Source organism: Impatiens glandulifera, chromosome 7 (genome assembly GCF_907164915.1).
Source record: "Impatiens glandulifera chromosome 7, dImpGla2.1, whole genome shotgun sequence".
Classification (NCBI taxonomy): Eukaryota; Viridiplantae; Streptophyta; class Magnoliopsida; order Ericales; family Balsaminaceae; genus Impatiens; species Impatiens glandulifera.
In genome coordinates, this window is record NC_061868.1 from 23,973,557 (window position 1) to 23,990,903 (window position 17,347).

The 17,347-nt window shown below is 35.2% G+C and overlaps 2 protein-coding genes across 2 annotated transcripts; both read left to right on the forward strand.

Annotated features, from left to right (window-relative positions):
• The first annotated feature begins 6,075 nt into the window (after positions 1-6,075).
• LOC124909626 (CRIB domain-containing protein RIC10-like) lies at positions 6,076-6,860 on the forward strand. The gene is made up of 4 exons (XM_047450289.1): positions 6,076-6,133; positions 6,227-6,324; positions 6,415-6,523; positions 6,631-6,860. The coding sequence occupies exons 1-4, from the start codon at positions 6,076-6,078 to the stop codon at positions 6,858-6,860; spliced, it is 495 nt and encodes a 164-aa protein (XP_047306245.1).
• Positions 6,861-8,577: 1,717 nt separating this feature from the next.
• On the forward strand, positions 8,578-9,813 carry LOC124945811. Its single transcript, XM_047486310.1, has one exon. The coding sequence runs from the start codon at positions 8,696-8,698 to the stop codon at positions 9,617-9,619; it is 924 nt and encodes a 307-aa protein (XP_047342266.1). The 5' UTR covers positions 8,578-8,695; the 3' UTR covers positions 9,620-9,813.
• Positions 9,814-17,347: the final 7,534 nt, after the last annotated feature.

A 17,347-nucleotide genomic window follows, 5' to 3' on the forward strand; every position in this document is an offset into this window, starting at 1 on the left:
TAAAACAGGAGATCAAGCACACAAGAAAACAATACCATATTTACGTGGAAAACTCTCTCAACCTGGAGGGTAAAAAAACCACGGAGCCAACTGGAAAATTTCACTATAAACAAGAAACAGATACAAATGTTCTTCTCAACTTTAAACCCAAAGTTGAGGTATACAAATAGAGAAACCCAATTTCATTTAGACTCAAGCTAGTCTAGATATAAGACAATAAGAAATTGAAACCTGAAGGTGAAAATGTAAGAGATCTACTGCCTCATTCTCTTCTTCTCCCTCTCTTTCTTCTCCTCTGTTTCTTCTCTTCTTTGAAGAATGTCTTCTCTCTCTAGAAGTGATAGAATGAGCAACATTCTTAGGTTTTGTTTGTTTAATTAAATGCCTGATTGGGCTAGACCCAAAGACCCAACATGGCGTTCGTTCATTTGATACAATTAGTTGGTTTGTCAGACTGCACAAGAGTGAGTGGAGCAAGAGTAGCAGACAACTAGTTGATCGTGGTTAGACGTATGCTTTCTTAAGTCGGCTGCTGAAGCAAAGCATTAGACGTGCATACCAAGTCTAAAGGAGTTAGACGTCCTCGTCTAATTGTCCGTCCCTTTAGACCAAGTCTGAAGGAGTTAGACATCCTCGTCTAACTACGCATCCCTTTAGACCAAGTCTAAAAGAGTTAGACGTTCTCTTCTAACTACACATCCCTTTAGACCAAGTCTAAAGGAGTTAGACTTCATCGTCTAACTACGCATTCCTTTAAACCAAGTCTAAAGGAGTTAGACGTCCTCGTCTAACTACGCATCCCTTTAGACTTGGTCTAAAGGAGTTAGACGTCCTCGTCTAACTATGCATCCCTTTAGACCAAGTCTAAAGGAGTTAGACGTCCTCGTCTAACTACGCATCCCTTTAGACCAAGTCTAAAGGAGTTAGACGTCCTCGTCTAACTACGCATCCCTTTAGACCAAGTCTAAAAGAGTTAGACGTCATCGTCTAACTACGCATCCCTTTAAACTAAGTCTAAAGGAGTTAGATGTCCTCGTCTAACTACACATCCCTTTAAACTTTAAAGGAGTTAGATGTCCTTGTCCAACTACGCATCCCTTTAGACCAAGTCTAAAGGAGTTAGACGTCCTCGTCTAACTACGCATCCCTTTAGACAAAGTTTGAAGGAGTTAGACGTCCTCGTCTAACTACGCATCCCTTTAGATCAAGTCTAATGGAGTTAGACATCCTTGTCTAACTACGTTTCCCTTTGACCAAGTCTAAAGGAGTTGGACTACCATGTTTAACTACGTTTTCCTTTAGACCAAGTCTAAAGAAGTTAGACTTACCACGTCTAACTACGTTTCCTTTTAGACTAAGTGTAAAGGAGTTAGACTTACCACGTCTAACTATGTTTCCCTTTAAACCAAGTCTAAAGGAGTTAGACTTACTACGTCTAACTACATTTCACGTGTAATTAGCATGCTTAGATCACGTCTAAGTTAGCATAGTCTTATGCACCTGCTCAAAAACAAATAGACAACTTAGCTTTATTCTAATTAAACATCTGGCTTTATTCTAATTAAACATCATCAAAATTCAGTTGTTTAATGTGTCATAACTTTTGTTTATTTCTAAGTTAATTACTTCTCACTTAATTAACTCTTTTATTTACTTTGTTTTTAATTTTTTCTAACACAAATGATTTTATTTCTACATTAAAAAAATTAATAATTATGATTATTAACTAATTTATTTTGATATAAATTCTTAAATTTTCACCTATTATTTAATATTATTTAATACAATAGCAATTGAGAGACAGTCATCTAATAAACTTCAACACAAGACGAAGACAGAAACTATTTTAAGGAGAATGGGTTAAACACATGTCTAAACTCAACATTTGACTTCGATATTTTCGTTTCTTTGTATATTGTAATTTATTTGTATCATTATATTTTTATATTTTCTATATTTCAAACAAATTCTTAACAATTTTATGCAAACATTAAATTTCATCACAAAATATTAATGGAAGAAAATATTGTTATAAAATGTTTAGATAATAATTTTTTATCCCTAAATTTATTGAAATCAATTAATTGGAAAGTACATGCAAATATTTCAATAAATTATCCCATGAAAATCATAGTTGTCGAAAAATTCACTCCTAAATATTTAGCATGATTTCATTTTGTCAAAATCTGATATTAAGTTTCGAGGATTTATATTTTTTTTTATATTTGATATATAGTTTCGACAATTTTTGTTTTTTTGTCGTAATCTAAAATATAGCTTCAACAATTTTAATTTTTTTAGAAATCTTATATAATGTTTTGATGTCAAAATTTAATATATAATTTCAACAATTTTTTATTTTGTCAAAATCTAAAATTGCTTAGACGATTTTGTTTTTTACAAAATCTAATATAGAGTTTCAAGGTTTTTTATGTTTTCGTCGAGGTTATTTTGTTTACAAAATAATATTTTTAGCAGATTAGCACAAGTTCGTTCAAAGAAAGATTACACGATGAGAATAAGCAAGTTTCATCCTTTCATCACAAGAGGAATGGTAGGGGAAAAGAAAGAATGTCACATTACGTAGTAGGCTTATATGAAAATAAACACTCTACTTGGGATAATTAGAAGTTGTTATTATAAAGTAATCTTTTAGTTTATAACATTTGTTGTATGGTTGTATGAATGTTACTAATAAGATACTTTAGGGTACGTTGATTATCATATATTTTAATCATAACTAAGGTCTGTCTAGTTATGATTTACCTTTCCACTTTCAAAATTTTTAATTAAATGATATTAACCGTTTTTTTAAAAAAATGTAATTTAAAATTAATAATAATCTTAATTGCAACGAAAAAATATGTCACCAAATAAAATTGCAAAAAAAAGTTTGGACAAAAAAAAAGCTATTAGTGAAAAAAAAAATTGGAACCAAATGAGAAGGTTACGTTATAAAATATTTTTTTATCCCAAAATTTGTTACAAATAATTATCACAAAATAATATTACAAATGATTTGTCATGAAATATCGTTACACATGATTTATCACAAAATATTGTTAAAAATGATTTATCACAAAATATCATCACAAATAATTATTCACGATATATTATCACAAACAATAGGTCGTAAAATATTGTCACAAATAATTGGTCACAAAATATCATCAAAAAATATTCGTAGCCATTCAATGTCCTAAATTCCGATGCAAAAAACGTCGCCTTATTACTGATAGAGCACCTCTTCTTTTACGTCGCAATATTTTTCGTTAAAATTGTTTTTATCAAAAATTAATGTCATAAAAAATTTTTAGTGACATAATTAAAACATAATCATATTTCACCGAATTTTATTTCTTCAGCAAATATTCTTCTTGAATCTCTCATAACTAATAAGGGAAAATTCGTGATTTTCTGTTTGTGGCTTCATTTTCTTTTTCATCCTTCAAACTTGCAACATCCTGCATTGGGTTTGGGCTGAGCAATTGGGCAGGGCTTAGTCTGGACTTCGGTCCACCTGCAAGATAAACAAAAAATAAACTTAAGCTCAGCTCATTAATTATTATTTTAATAGAATTTTTTTTTAAGTATTTAAATTTATGATATGTTTAGGGGATGTTTGGTTTGAATGCTGAAATTGAAAAAATGAATGAGTTTGATAGTGGGTTAGAATGAATGGGAATAAAATTAGTTATTCAAAATATTTTTGTTTGGTTTATAACTCGAAATATATATTATTATCAATATAGATAAGTCTAAACACTCAATTCATTCTCTCAAATATTTTGTCTTCTTTAGTTTTAAATAGATGTCTTATAATATGTAAATGTAACAACAAGAATCGATGTGGTACACATAACATATACATTGGTGGTACACATAACATATACAATGATGATGTGTTAATTAATAATAAAAGTATTTATATATATATAACCTGAGCCGGCTACGATGTCCCCGCCTAAAAAAATGTGATTTTTGATAAGTTTGGTGAGGTTGAACTCACGACAAAATAATAATTTTATGTTTTTTTTCAAACCATTATACTAGACTTATTTATGTTAAAAAAATTATAAAAAATTATTCTTTATTTTATTTAATGGGCTGCCTTGGGGAGGACCCTCCTAACCCGGGGCTTGCTGGGCTTACCCAGGGCCGGCCCTGTATATAACTAAAACGATGATGTGATGATGTGTTAATGCTATAATTCAAATATTTTGAATTATTGTGTCTTCTACTAGCAATAGAATATGTGTATTTATCTTTTACATCAAAATAAAGATAAATTAGTTAATGAGATTACAGAAAACATACAAAAATATCATTACAAACTTTTAAGTTATGAGAATTAGCTTAAATAGACTTTTAGAACCAAAAAAATAGAACCGTAAATTTATTAGATTGAACCATTCAAAAAATACATTAGTTTATTTAATATTATAGTTGAATTTAAATTCGGTGGTTTGGAAGGACAATCAAAATTGAACAAGCTATCATAGAAGAATTGTTGAAGACAAATAAGAGGATTGTACTTGAAATAATGGTGAGCATCTTCTCTTTCTCTATCGTTGATGATTACATATCTAAGCCTAAGTTTGGCACTATTAATTAATTTTTGTTATGAGAAAATAAAATTAAGAATGTATTTCTAAACTAACTCTACTAATGGGTTTTTGTTCATTTTCTAATATTTAAAAATAATTTAAATTTTTTTTATTCTAAAACTCATTAATGAAACATTTTTTTATCATTCCCAAATCTTTCAACAACACTCCATAATAATTAACTGGATTCATGATATTGATCTACCAAATTAATTATTAAATATTAAAAAGAAAATTATTAGGTGATTACTTACTTTTGTATTAGAATTATTAAACAAAGTGTTAAATTTCAATAAAAATTATTTAATCTTTGTAAGATGTTTGAAGCAAAAAATTATTATTTATACATAAAATTTGGGGAAATTTGACGAAATGACCTTAAAGATGGGTCTATTTGATCTGTTGGTAAATTATAATTTTTATTGCGTTCGTGGTCTTTTTATTTTTTTTTGACGAAATTGCCCTTGTAGCGAAACGCTAAGGGACTTAGCGTTTCGCTAAGTGGTAATGTGTGAAATGTCCAGATTACCCTTACTATTTAATATATCCCAGCCTATTTTTTTTCATTTCTTTTTTTCTCCTTCTCTCTCTTCCCGCTCTTCTCCTCCTTCTCTCTAAACTAGGCGGCGGCAATCGGCGGCGATCAGCGGCGACGGCGAAATCCACGACGATGAGCTCCACGACGAGCACAAGCACGGTTCCACTTGGTACGTTTATCCTATGATACTTTAAGTTTATTATTGTTGTTTGATTTATGCATTTTCGAATCTGTTGTTTAGGGTTTACTTTCTGTTTCGCTAAGTGCATAGCGTTTCGCTAAGTGCTTAGCGTTTCGCTAAGTGCTTAGCGTTTCGCTAAGTGCTTAGCGTTTCGCTAAGTGCTTAGCGTTTCGCTAAGTGCTTAGCGTTTCGCTAAGTGCTTAGCGTTTCGCTAAGTGCTTAGCGTTTCGCTAAGTGCTTAGCGTTTCACTAAGTGCTTAGCGTTTCTTTCTTTCTCTTGTTTGGTGTATTGAAGAAGATTAGCTTAGTTAAATTTGTCATGAGGAAGAAGATAGAGATGGATTAGTGTCGTAATGCAGGGATTAGTTGCAGAAGAAGAAGAAGTAGGAACAATTATTGATTCTCTTGGTCTTTAGAATCAAAGGTAGTATCTTTTTCTAGCTAGGCCAATGTTTGTTTTTTATTCCATGATTGGATGAATCATTCATGAATATATACCAAGCTCCTTCTGCGGGCAAGTTACCGTTGCAAGAAGCATCATTTCTTCTGTAATTTTACAACTTTTTGTGGCTATTATTCATGGACATTGTTTATGTTATTGGGTTTGATTCTTAACTTTTGATGAGAAAAAGGGGTTAAAATATGTTCTGTTTTTGACAGGCAGGCCGAAGAACCTCCTTTTGTGAAGGAATTAAGGATTGATTGCTCTTTTGTCCTGAGGATTGGAGCTTTCAGTCCGTATCATATCAATGGCAACCAAAATCAAAGGGATCCGTAAAGGATTTAAATATATATCACAAATCTTTGGTAATTCCTGCATGCAAATGGCAAACCCTCTTTCCTTTTTCTTTTCTCCCTTTTATCATAAGTCACAATAATGATTAAGAATTCTTCTTGCAGTTGTGAAGGATCGTGAGTTGGATATTGGGTATCCAACAGACGTGAAACATGTGTCACATATTGGCTGGGATGGATCCACTGGTAATGCTCCCGGTTGGGTATGTTCTAATTCTTTCTCAATTTGTGTAAATCCAACTTCAATTATTGTCCTTTAATTTGATGATGATATGATGATGATGATGATATAGATGAACGAATTCAAGACATCGTCTGATTTCTCGACAACCTCCATAGGCAACATTCATGAGCTAAGAGGCGGTTCCAGTTCCATAATCTCGTCAACATGGGCGTCTCAAGGTTTGAAAAAACAAATAATTCTAGTTTGATTGATGACTTGATTTAAGGAACATATATAATTTTGAATCCATATTTGTTTTCTTTCTCTTTTCTGGTGGGATATATAGATTTTGAATCCATGGACAACCAACCAGTAGCTGATATATTCAAAGACACGCCACCAATGGATATGCTAGATATTCCTAAGAAGCAAAAATGGAAGAAATCGAAGTCAAGTTCCTCATCGTCGACGTCTACATCCGCATCTTCGTCAAGATCGTCTCAAGCAACTGCAAAATTGAAGGCTAAATTCGTCGATGAAACTGGCAGACAAGAAAACAGAGATGTTGTGTTATAAAAGAAGATACCATGCAAATCTTTTAACTAAACCTTAATATTTTGACCAACAGATGAAGTGTTTGCAAGAACAAGGATTGAGGAAAATTGTCAATGTTTTATATATTGTTGTAAATGCTCTAATGTTTTCGGTTGCACAGAGAGCCAGAGCTTTGATCATCATTTATCTCCACTAAAATTGAAAATAAACATTTAAGCCTTCCTCCATCAAAATTTCAGCACGCGTTTCGCTAAGTGCATAGCGTTTCGCTAAGTGCTTAGTGTTTCGCTAAGTGTTTAGCATTTCGAAATGGATATATTGAACCCTATTTATTATTATTATTATTATGCATTGTTAAGCTATCTAGAATTTGTTTTTAATCATATATAAAAACAATCAAAATAAAAAGATGATGAATGTCAAAAGTACTGAAAAAAGGAACATTATATATTAATGCCACAAGAAACACACAAGTTAAAACAATTATATCTACATAGTCAAGTTTAGTTTAGTTGTCTCTAACAACCTTATAAAAAGAAATAACATGAACTGTATTTGCTGCAACAAACAGCAAAACATCGTCATCATCTTAATCTTAAGTAGCATTCACACACACATAACTAATAATAATAATAATACATCATTTCATCCATCTCGATCTAAACAAAGAGTCTTCATCATAAAGGTAACAATAAGTCGCAAAGCTTAGTATCTGTACTCATGGGAGTGATGATCTTCAAAAAATGGATTATAATTATCGCTCATCATCTTTGACTCCTTATCAGTCTGCATCATATGCAAGAGATTTCAGTGAAATTTTCAATTAGTTGCATAAAACATTTTTTTCATACCCTTATCCGAACAAGGTCTAAAAAAGAAACGTCGTTGCGGGGATAACATATAATAACAAAAACAATTCTTTACAACTAAAGAAACAAAAAGGTAAGCACTTAGCGAAACGGTAAGCACTTAGCGAAACGGTAAGCACTTAGCGAAACGATAAGCACTTAGCGAAACGATAAGCACTTAGCGAAACGATAAGCACTTAGCGAAACGATAAGTATTTAACGAATCTTCCCTGAAACGGAACCAATATGAACCAAATAAGAACAGGTTAAATCGAAGGGTTTGAAATGAAGATAAGATAATGGAAACATTAACATAAATCGAATTAGGTTAAGGTTTGAAATAAAGATATTCTTCTCCTTTTTTCTTCGACCTTCAAATCCTTAGAATCCTTCATCTGCATTCAAAATAAGTTTAGGGTTAGAGTTTGAAATGAAGATCGTGTAAATTAAAACATAAATCGATTTAGGTTAGAGTTTGAAATCAAGATCATTTAAACCCCGCCGCCTCCGTCGCCGTAGCCGCCGCCTCCGTCGCCGCCGTCAAAGAAAGAACAAGAGAAGAGAGGGAAGAGAGAGAAAGAAAATGAAGGAAATGGAAAAATTAGAGTATTTATACTAAACCTAATCCACCTACAAGGACAATTTCGTCAAAAAAAAATAAAAAAACCACGAATACAATTAAATTTATAATTTACCACCAACTCAAATAACCCAATCTTTAAGGTTATTTCGTCAAATTCCCCTAAAATTTGATGACATTCGCCTTTAATATTTATAAACAAGTGGCCATGTTCCTCAAAGTGGCTTAGATATTTTATAATATTGGGGCCCTCCATTAGTATTTAGTATAACAAGTTAATTTATAAAAGAAATGTAATCCTAGATAAGGATTGAGTGGATAACTGTAAAAGAAGTGTCTGGTTTTTCTCTCTCTTAAAGGATGGATGGCTTATTATTTTGTATCTTCTCCTTAACCAATTTCACTTGAAATCACCAGATTGATCTCCGATGGCTGACAACTATTTAGATTCCTATGAAGGTTCATACTATGGAACAGGCCCTTACATTTATTCAAGTAATTCTGAAATTGTTGTTCCATTTGAAGATCCAATTTGTTATTCTTACGAGCTTAACCCAGATCTGAATCATGTCAACCATTACCCACCTCCTTATGATAATCTCATCTCGACTCAATCCGAAATCAGCTACTCTGCTCACAGATTCAGTGAGCCCAATCTCATTCAGTACTATCCAATTAGTCATAGTTATCTCACGAATCACCTCTATTATTCAGAAACACAAATTGAAACCGATCATCATATAGTACCAGCTGCTGATACTGTTGTAATGGTCCAGGCTGCTGATGATGATGATTTTCTGGAATATGATCCCACGCCTTATGGAGGTGGGTATGATCAGATTCTGACCTATGGAGAACCCCTTCAAGCCTCTAACAAGATCTGTCACCCACGTTCGACCATTACAGAGCCCATTCATGACTTCTCTTATAATAATAGTTCCAATATTCCTTCACCTTATGGAGGACAGGACTGTAAGAATCTCCAATCTTTGGAGAAACCAAAGAGGGAAGATACGAAGCCAGACATCAAGCCATTATATATTCATGATCAAGAGGAAAAACCCAGTGAAATTGTAGCTGAAAAGCCCTTGAATTTGGGAAAGGAAAGTGACTACAATAGACAATATGAGTATGGTGGGCAAGTGGCTCAATTTCCCCCATATGGGTATGGCTTAGAAGCCATAGATCTTTGTGAAGGTCTATTTGGGTACTGGCCTTGCTTGTCCAAGGAATTAAGAACCAAGGCTCAAGAGAAGGAGGCAGAGCAAGAAGAATATGATCAGTACTGGAGTTGTGCTCAAGATTTTATTTTTGGAAGTTCTACCCCTTACGGATATGGTGAGACAAATTAAGGAATAAGAGGAATTAGTCTTGCAATCACTTTGAAGGTTATCACATCACTTTAAGATGAAGAAGCTCAGTCAGGCTTCTGTTTATTTTTTCAGATTTTCTGTTGAATTATTGTTCAACTTTTTTTTCTTCTGTAATATTGAAAATGTAGATAAAGTAATGCCTTTAATAAATGTTAATCAAATTGTTTTGGTAACTTATTGAGTGTTTTGGTAACTCTTAGAGCTTCTTTGACAATGGTTATTTGAGGGTTTTATTTAATATAATATTGTTAGATGAAAATAAATTATTTGAGTTTTAATTAGTTAAATTATGATAATGTTTTATATTTTAATTTTATAAAGATAAAATAAAAATATTTTATTATTTTAGTTGATGAAATAAATGATTTCATTAAGGGTATGAAAATTATCGATATTATCATACTGTAAAATACCAAAAATATCGATTTATCTTTATGGGTTACGTAGCTTAGAAAATTGTTATTTATCGAAATTGAAAAATTTTTAACAGTAAATAAATTATAATTTATAGTTAAACCTCATAATTTACTTTCTCGTCGAATTTTAGTTGAAATTTAGGATAAAATGATAGATTTAACATAAATTTTTAATAACTTTTTCTTTTAATTATAGAATAATTTTTTACACCGAATAGTTGCTACCTAATTTTTATTGCAAAATTAAGAATATATAAATCTTTGTGTAAAACATTTCTGATTTTTTAAATGAGTTTGGTGCTTGGTTACGGGTAGAAAAGGGCATCGCCACTAAACTTCGCCACTAAACCTCACACGCACGTCTAGTTAAACAGTTTCTACTACTATAATTTTGGTATTTTAGAAAATATTGTTTTTATATTTTATATTTTATATATTTTTTAACTTTAGTTAAAATTGTCTTACCATGCTAATGTTAGTGCTCATTGTTTTAAAAACCGTTCTGGTCGTCAACCCAATTTTTTAGGCGAATTCCGGTCTAACCGGTTCAACCAGTTCAACCACCGGTCGGACCAGGTTTTAATTTTTAAGCCTAGTACATTCTTTTCACTGTGTCAATCAATTCCTCATTAAATCGACTTCTCTCCTTGACGACTTCTCAACTACGATTGTTTAACCGAATTTTGTGTTTAATTTTCCACCATGTATCTCGCGTTTAATTTTTCTTTAATTTTTCTTCTAACTTAGAAACTAAACATAAGGAAATGCCAAAAAAAGAGTTGAAGAAATATTTTAAACAATTAAACATTGGCAGTATTGTCTTTCTGAAGTTTTACATGAGAGTAGTATGCACCATTTTTACCCAAAGAAAGTAATCAGAATGCGATCCTTGTTCCACAACTCTCCCATCCTTAATCACTGCAATGGTGATCTTTGTATTGTGGCTAACCTGTGAGCCACCGCAATGTATGTCCTATTCAATATTCATTGTCATTTTCTACCAAGTTTCTTTGACATTATTTTTAATACAATGTTTAAAGCGCTTGTAGCCTCGTCCAATAGCAGAATTGATGGGTTTCAAGTATAGCCCGGGGTAGGGCTATTATTTTCTTTTGGCCTCCTCATAGTTGGACACCTCTTTCACCCACAGTATGTCTCATACTCATCTTTCATCCCAATGCATAACCAATTTCCAAAAATAAATAAATCTTCATCCATCGCAGGATATGATAATTAAACACGTAATGCAACCTTCTTGATCTTAGTTTCTTTGGCCTTCATTCTCCTATAAACAATGTTTTTCCTAATGGTTCTTGAAAAAAAAAGGGTCGGCTCTAATCAAACAGATGTTTGATCTAAGGAATCTTAAGTTAGTTTATTATGTCTTGGTCGTCTATTAGCACTAATCATTCCGACGGGTAATAGAATCCCTCAATAAGTCCAATTATTGTCGACTTCCCCCACTTGATTTGCCCAATCGGTGCCATTGTTGTTCATGTAACGACTTTAAGCTCATGTTAGATAAGTAAATACCTAGGGTTTCATCGCAACAAAATGAAGATCGAGAAACATGTGTTTCATCGGACCAAAATCTCTTATTCCCAATTGTCGGCTAAGCAACCTCATTGCAGTATCAAAGTGTCCAGTTGCTACATGTTCATCGGCAAGGGATGATTTTTGTGTCCAGATTTGGCTCCACACATTTCAAGATTTTTGTGTCCAAGATATTGGGTTTTGCAACAGCAAAACTACGGATCTTCTTATAAATCAAACCTGTAACAAATCAGTTTTCAAATCGTCTATGATGAATAACAGATTTATCAAAAACTGAAATAGCACAAAATAAATAACAACACAATATACGTGATTCGGTCAAAATCGACCTACGTCAGGAGGAATAAGTTTCACTAAATCAAAGAAATATCAATATTAAAAACTTACATACACTGCTCTCAAATGAAAGAAATAATTACACTATGAATGATTGAACTACTCCACAATCAAAATCTCCCCCAATCTTTCTCTTTGGATTACCTAAAGAACAAGAAGGAAACTAGAAAACCCTAGTGTTAGATAAATTCAGACCGGTTCAAATAAATCTAACTTAAATAAATTTCCCATGCAGGAACAAGGAACCGGACCGGATGAACAAAAGAACCGACTAAAGAAACCAAACCGGTCAAGCTACCAAACCGACCAAGAGTATTCGGAACATGACCGCACAAAGAAAGGATCGGCCAAAGCTTAAAACCGGAATCATCAAACAGCCGATCATCCACAAGAGAGGAATAACCGGAAGAAGTCCGGTTACATCACTCACACCAAAAGCCCTTCGGCCAAGTCAAATGACCGACCAGTACAAGAAGACATTTCGGGTATCTGTTGAGAACGATACCAAAGGAACAGACTGAACACTTCCATATTCATGCAAGTCTGAGGAAAGACTATAGGCTGCAGAAGACAGTACTACCGGATCCTTCCACTTCGGGATAAGACAGAAAGGAAATCTCCCAAGTACAGACAACTGTCCAACAGACAGTGCCTACATCAAGTAAAAGACAAACCCGACAGGTTTGTCTTACACACCGGAAGAACAGACCGCCAGGTCTGAGACATAATACCAGGTCTGAGGTTGACCATCAGGTCTGAGGAAATGACCGTAGGTCTGAACCTCTGAAACACTGAATCACTGCACCTCTGATCAGCCAATCAGATTCAAGGCAATGAAATATGACCGTTGGCATATTTCACCTATAAAAGGAGGCAGTTGAAGAAGAGTAAATGTGGCATAGACATACACACTGTGGGAATATTCAAGAGACTTAAGTGACTTAAGCGGGACACTAAGGGACAACAGTGTGATATTGAGATAGCACTAAGAGCATTTACTACAAGTGATAAGAGTGTGCTGTTTTAGAAAGCCTAAGTGTTGAAAGTTGAAGTGTGTTTTACAATTTCGGTATAAATTGTAAGAGTGTTATCGAGCAGGAAATAAGTCTCGATCGGCCTGTACTTGTATTCCTTAGTGAATATCCTTCTCGCGGTTTCGAGAGGAAGGGGTGACGTAGGAGTTTTATCTCCGAACATCCATAAAATTTGTCTTGTTATTTACTTTCTGCCGGCTTCATTATCTAACCGACTAACTTAACCACACCGCTCCAAACCGACTCTATACTAACCATACCGAACTTCCAGGTTACCAAAGCCGATCCATCAAACTTCAAATCTCCACTATACAATACCGATTCTGCCTATCATACAAGCGTGCCGCTTCAACTTGAAAGCAAACCTCTTCCGCGCTTGAACCTAGTTCAAGGGTTTGTGACAGGTTGTGTAGTATTGAAACCCCGGTGTTAATCACTAACCGGATTAATCACCACCCTTCGAGTGTGAACCGCTAACCGGTCCAACCCCCCACGGTCCTCTAGCGGCGATCTAGATCCTAACAATTGGTATCAGAGCAGTTAGTTTCAATACTCAAGCAAGCATGTATCAAGATAGGCCTCCAATGCTAGAAGGTGATGACTTTGCCAACTGGAAGGCACACATGCATCTGCACTTAGTCACCTTGGATGACGAAATGGAGTCCATTCTAACCGAAGGACCGATATTCATTGATAAGGATAGAAAGGAATGGACGGCTGAAGATACAAGAAGAAACAACCTGGATAATCATGCAAGAAACCGGATCTCAAATAGTGTGGACAGAAACACATACTGCAAGATCAGAGACTGTAAAACCGCAAAGGAGACATGGAACACGGTTATCCAGATCTTTGAGGGAAATGAACGAACAAGGGAGAACAAAATAATGGTGGTCACACAGAGGTTTGAAAGCATCAAAATGAAACCAGGAGAAACCATGAAGGAATATAGTGACCGGTTCACTGGTGTGCTGGATGAATTAGCATCTCTGGGTAAGAAGTATGACAACAAAGAGGTCATTATGAAAGCTTTAAGATCTCTTCCAAGTACTTGGGATATAAAAACAATGGTCATGAGGGAATCAAAGAGCCTACGTAAGATGAAACTACACGATGTATTCGAAGATCTTAAGGCATATGAGTTCGAGATGAGATCCAGAACTGAAGAGGAAGTCTCGGCCTCAACATCAACCAGAGCACTAATCACATCTACGGAACCGGCTGCACCTGCTCCTGCACCTGCACCGATACCGGCCCCTGCACCTGCACCGATCAGAACCGCCGAACAGTTCACCGAGGATGCCATGGCAATGCTTACACAGAAGTTTGGGAGGTTCATGAAAAGAAGCCAACCAACGAACAACTACTATGGTGACAAATCCAATGTAAGATGCTATAACTGTAACTGTTTGGGACATTTTAAGTGGGAATGCAGGAAACCAAGGAGAGATACTCAGAAACCGGACTACCAAAACAACCGGAACAACTATCAGCAAATCGGTGAAGGAAGTGAAGTACCGAAAGCACTGATAGCCGACGATGGAGGAAGTCTATGGGCTCACAGTGACAGTGACGATGACCTCACATGTCTCATGGCAAATGAGGAACAGGTATTTGACTCTCCTTGTGAAGAATTTAGTAAAGATGAATTATACAATGCATTGAATGACATGGTAGAAGAATATAAGAACCTACTAACCATGCTACCTAAGCACCTCAAAATTAGAACCGATCCTACAATACCTATTCCAATAGAACCAGAGGTACTTATCATAACCGAACCGGAAGTCATACAATCTGATGATACCCATACTCTAGAAACCGAGTTAGATCCTAAGACCGAACAATCTAGTGAATCGACTAGAGAACTAACCAAGGAAGAGAATGCCCGACTTCAATATAAGATGGCCGCATTTAAGAGATCTAGTGATATAGTAAAGAACCTAAATAGACACTACAGGCATCCTCGTTGTAAGCGTGGCCTAGGATACACAGAGAATAGCTCTAAAGACCGAAAACCCATAGAGAAAGCAAGATTTACAAAAGGAAACCTCCCCTTTATAAAATTTCTTAAGAGCACCTGTACCGCTGAAGAAGAGGAGACCGCATATTATAGGGAAGAAAAGCTAAAATACGATTATGTTGGTCCAACCGATTCATGGCTTGACCCTGAGAAAAGAAAAGCCGAAATCCTCAGATATAAGGAAAACTTTCCTGAACCCCGTAGGTCAAACCATAGATCACCGAATCAACGACCATCACCATTTAGGACATTTGAAGGAAAACCGAAATACACAAAACCAAGTGTCAAAAGGACAGTTAAAACCCTAGCAAAGAAGACTGTCCGGTTCATCAAGGTCTGGATACCTAAGGGACTAATCGCATGTGGACCCAAGTAAATGTGGGTACCAAACAGTTGTAAATATGTACATTTTGCAGGACCCAAAGAAACGGCTAGGAAACTCTGAATGGTTCTTGGACAGCGGTTGCTCCAGGCACATGACCGGAAACAGCAATCTGTTAACCGATATCAGATAAGCAACCGGTGCTCTAATCACCTTCGGTGACAACTCAAAAGGTAAAACTGTGGGCAAGGGTAAGATTGTCCATGGTAACCTAACCATTGATAATGTACTTTTAGTTGAAAACCTAAGTTTTAACTTACTTAGCATTAGTCAGATGTGTGATTCTGGATACACGGTAGAATTTCTTAAACATGCATGCTTAGTTAAGAATTCTCAAGGCATCGTACTACTAACCGGAAATAGGATAGGTAACATCTACAAGGTAGACTGGAAAACTAGAGTAGAATATCCTATATGCATGATAGCTAAGACTGATCAAACCTGGCTATGGCACAAGAGACTAAACCATCTAAACATGAAAACCTTAAACTACATTCGCGGTAAAAAGTTAGTTGAAGGTATTCCTGATATAGTATTTAACCAGGATAAGGTTTGTTCAGCATGCCAAATGGGTAAACAAACTAGGTCATCCTTTAAAAGCAAAGGAAACATCCAATCTAGCCGATGTTTAGATCTCCTTCACATGGATTTATTTGGACCGATTCAGGTCATTAGCCTAGGAGGTATGCTTTACACCATGGTAGTTATTGATGATTATTCTAGATATACATGGGTAATATTCTTACCATCTAAACGTGAAACGGTATCAAACCTGATTACACTTCTTAAGCGTTTGCAAAATGAAAAATCAACTCGCATTAACAACATTCGAAGTGATAGAGGTACCGAATTTACCAATAGCACACTAACTGCATATCTTGATGAATCCGGCATTAGACACGAGTTGTCTAGTGCTAGGACTCCTCAACAAAATGGCCTGGCCGAGAGAAGAAACCGGACTCTCAAGGAAGCCGCAAGGTCCATGATAGCCGATTCCGACATTGCTCAGAAATTCTGGGCTGAGGCTATCAACACTACATGCTATACACAAAACCGGTCTTTGATAAACAAATTTCACAACAAAACACCGTATGAGGTTTATTTTAACAGAGTTCCCAAACTTAAGTACCTCGGGATTTTCGGTTGTAAGTGTTATATACACATAAATGGTAAAAACCAACTCGCTGTTTTTGATGCAAAAACCGATACCGGAATCATGTTAGGATATTCAGCAGTAAGTAAAGCATATAGAGTATACAATAATAGAACTGCAACCATGGAGGAAACAATTCACGTTGTTTTCGATGAATCGGTTGAAAGCAATACTGCTTCATGCTTTGATCTACACAACAGATTGGAAAATAACAATATTCATTCTGACAGTGAAGATGAGACTCCGGTCTTCAGGCGGTTTGTCCATGACCAAATGAGTAACATTGAAACCCAGCCGGATCAAGCTGTTCCACAACAGGAAGCTGACACTTCGGTCCAAACCGAGGAAGCCGGTCGGTCTGATAAACCTGCTCAGCCTACCGACATGTCTAGTCTTGATCAAATAAACGGTAATTTGGTAGACATCCCTGAGCTGAATCTCAGAAGAAATAGTAAACATCCTCCTGAGCAAATTATAGGTGACCCTTCAAAACCTGTTCGAACTAGGAGTCAACTTCTGGAAGGATATTTTAATTCAGCTTTCATATCCCAGATTGAACCGAAAAGAATAGATGAAGCATTGTCAGATCCAGATTGGATCTTGGGAATGCAAGAAGAGCTGAACCAGTTCGAGGGTAGTAAAGTCTGGTACCTAGTTCCCAGACCAAAAGACCAATCGGTCATAGGAACAAGATGGGTATTCAGAAACAAACTCAATGAGGACGGTTTGGTCACGAGGAACAAAGCCAGATTAGTGGCTCAAGGTTACAAACAGGAAGAAGGCATTGATTTTGAAGAGTCATTTGCTCC

Bases quoted from the DNA above. Each gene is read 5' to 3' on its own strand.
- LOC124909626 (XM_047450289.1), top strand. From the start codon at position 6,076: ATGGCAACCAAAATCAAAGGGATCCGTAAAGGATTTAAATATATATCA. The intron at 6,325-6,414 runs GTATGTTCTAAT...ATGATGATATAG, and splicing joins CTGGTAATGCTCCCGGTTGG to ATGAACGAATTCAAGACATC. The intron at 6,524-6,630 runs GTTTGAAAAAAC...TGGGATATATAG, and splicing joins GTCAACATGGGCGTCTCAAG to ATTTTGAATCCATGGACAAC.
- LOC124945811 (XM_047486310.1), top strand. From the start codon at position 8,696: ATGGCTGACAACTATTTAGATTCCTATGAAGGTTCATACTATGGAACA.